The following is a 1,428-nucleotide window of genomic DNA, read 5'->3' on the forward strand; positions in this document are numbered from 1 at the left end:
GTTGATCTGCGAGGCGCGTATAGAGCGGTTTGAGTGCATCCAGTCGAGCGGAAGCATCTAAGCTTCGTACAAACAAAACTGGAAGCACCCGATTCTCCGAGGATATTTCTATTACTGGATTCTTCTACTGGAATTTCACCCGTGATATGAAGAACACTAGTGAAAAATATATTTCATGACTACTACATATCGCGAATATCGCGTTTTTCACGGAGTATGACGGCACTTCACGAAGAACGGGCGAAACTCCACTGCTTTCAGCATTTACTATAATCAGTAGTCCTAACCTGTTTTCAAACCTCGTTCTCGAACTGCATTCATCGGAAAGAGTTGATATATATCGCAACTTGATATTTTCAAGTCCGGTTCCCAGTTTCACAACTGTTAATGATTTACCTATTCGAATAACACTTCACTGGATATAATAGCAGGGAATGTCGTAAACTGCAGCTTGATGATACTTATCCGATGTGGAAAATATTCACCGTAAGCTCAGCTAAGGGATTCCTTCACCCGAGAGAGACACATTGTGTGCTACGGGAGATTGGGACAGCGATCGATGATGATGCACCAGCATCTCCCAGAACGATTCATGATTGGAACACCGAGCCAATACTTGTCTACTGAAGTTAGACCGACCCAGGCACAAATCCACGACGCGATTTCGAAACTCAACAGTTGGGCGTAAAGAATCATCTTTATCAAATCCTCAGCGTCATGATGATCAGGTCTGAACAGACCTTCACATTTACACTGAATGAATCGAATAAATTGATAATCTATCCAACAAAAGAGAGACCATCGAGCTAGACGAGAGTTCACGGAACAAGTTGGCAATGACTCGGTGTCATTGACTCCATCATCATGAGACGGAGTCAGGGCGAAAAATTAAACCTTCTTTCTCCCAAGTATCTTCTTGACAGCCGCCGCAGCATTCACGCGGCCGAAGGTAAGGGTCTCTACCCCTTTACTGTCCTTGACACCTTGGGTGGCCGTATCCTTGATGATACTTTTGATGTAAGCAGGGGTCAGCTTAGCCTTCAGAGAAGGTTCAAGGCTGTAGAGCATCCCAGCTATACCTGCTACAATAGCGGCGGCATGCGAAGTGCCCCTACCTGTGGCATACTTCCCTTTGAGATCAGTTGTAACTATTCCGTTACCTGGAGCGGCAATGTCAACAGCTGAACCGAAATTGCTTCCATCCGTAAGCTGCATGTTGGGACCATACGTTGCAGCCACACATAACACTCCATCAGCGGGTGAACGGCCGAAGGAACAAGGGAAGTCTGGATTTATGTCCAAATCGCGGTGCTTATTCCCTGCCGTGACGACAACGAGCATGCCAGCTGCATTTGCTTCCTGAATCTTGTCGGTAAGGGCTTGGGAACTCTCTGAATCGGAACCTTCCGTCATGAGAATAACTTTCAC

General features: G+C 46.1%; 1 protein-coding gene across 1 annotated transcript; it reads right to left on the minus strand.

The window, feature by feature from the left end:
* Positions 1-888: 888 nt before the first annotated feature.
* Positions 889-1,215, minus strand: Pmar_PMAR029419 (hypothetical protein; the record flags this gene model as incomplete). The annotated part of the gene is made up of 2 exons (XM_002766825.1): positions 889-1,079; positions 1,116-1,215. 2 exons carry the CDS (start codon positions 1,213-1,215, stop codon positions 889-891), a joined length of 291 nt encoding a protein of 96 aa, XP_002766871.1.
* Between the last annotated feature and the right edge of the window lie 213 nt (positions 1,216-1,428).

This window comes from Perkinsus marinus (genome assembly GCF_000006405.1).
Source record: "Perkinsus marinus ATCC 50983 genomic scaffold scf_1104296971602, whole genome shotgun sequence".
Classification (NCBI taxonomy): Eukaryota; Perkinsozoa; order Perkinsida; family Perkinsidae; genus Perkinsus; species Perkinsus marinus.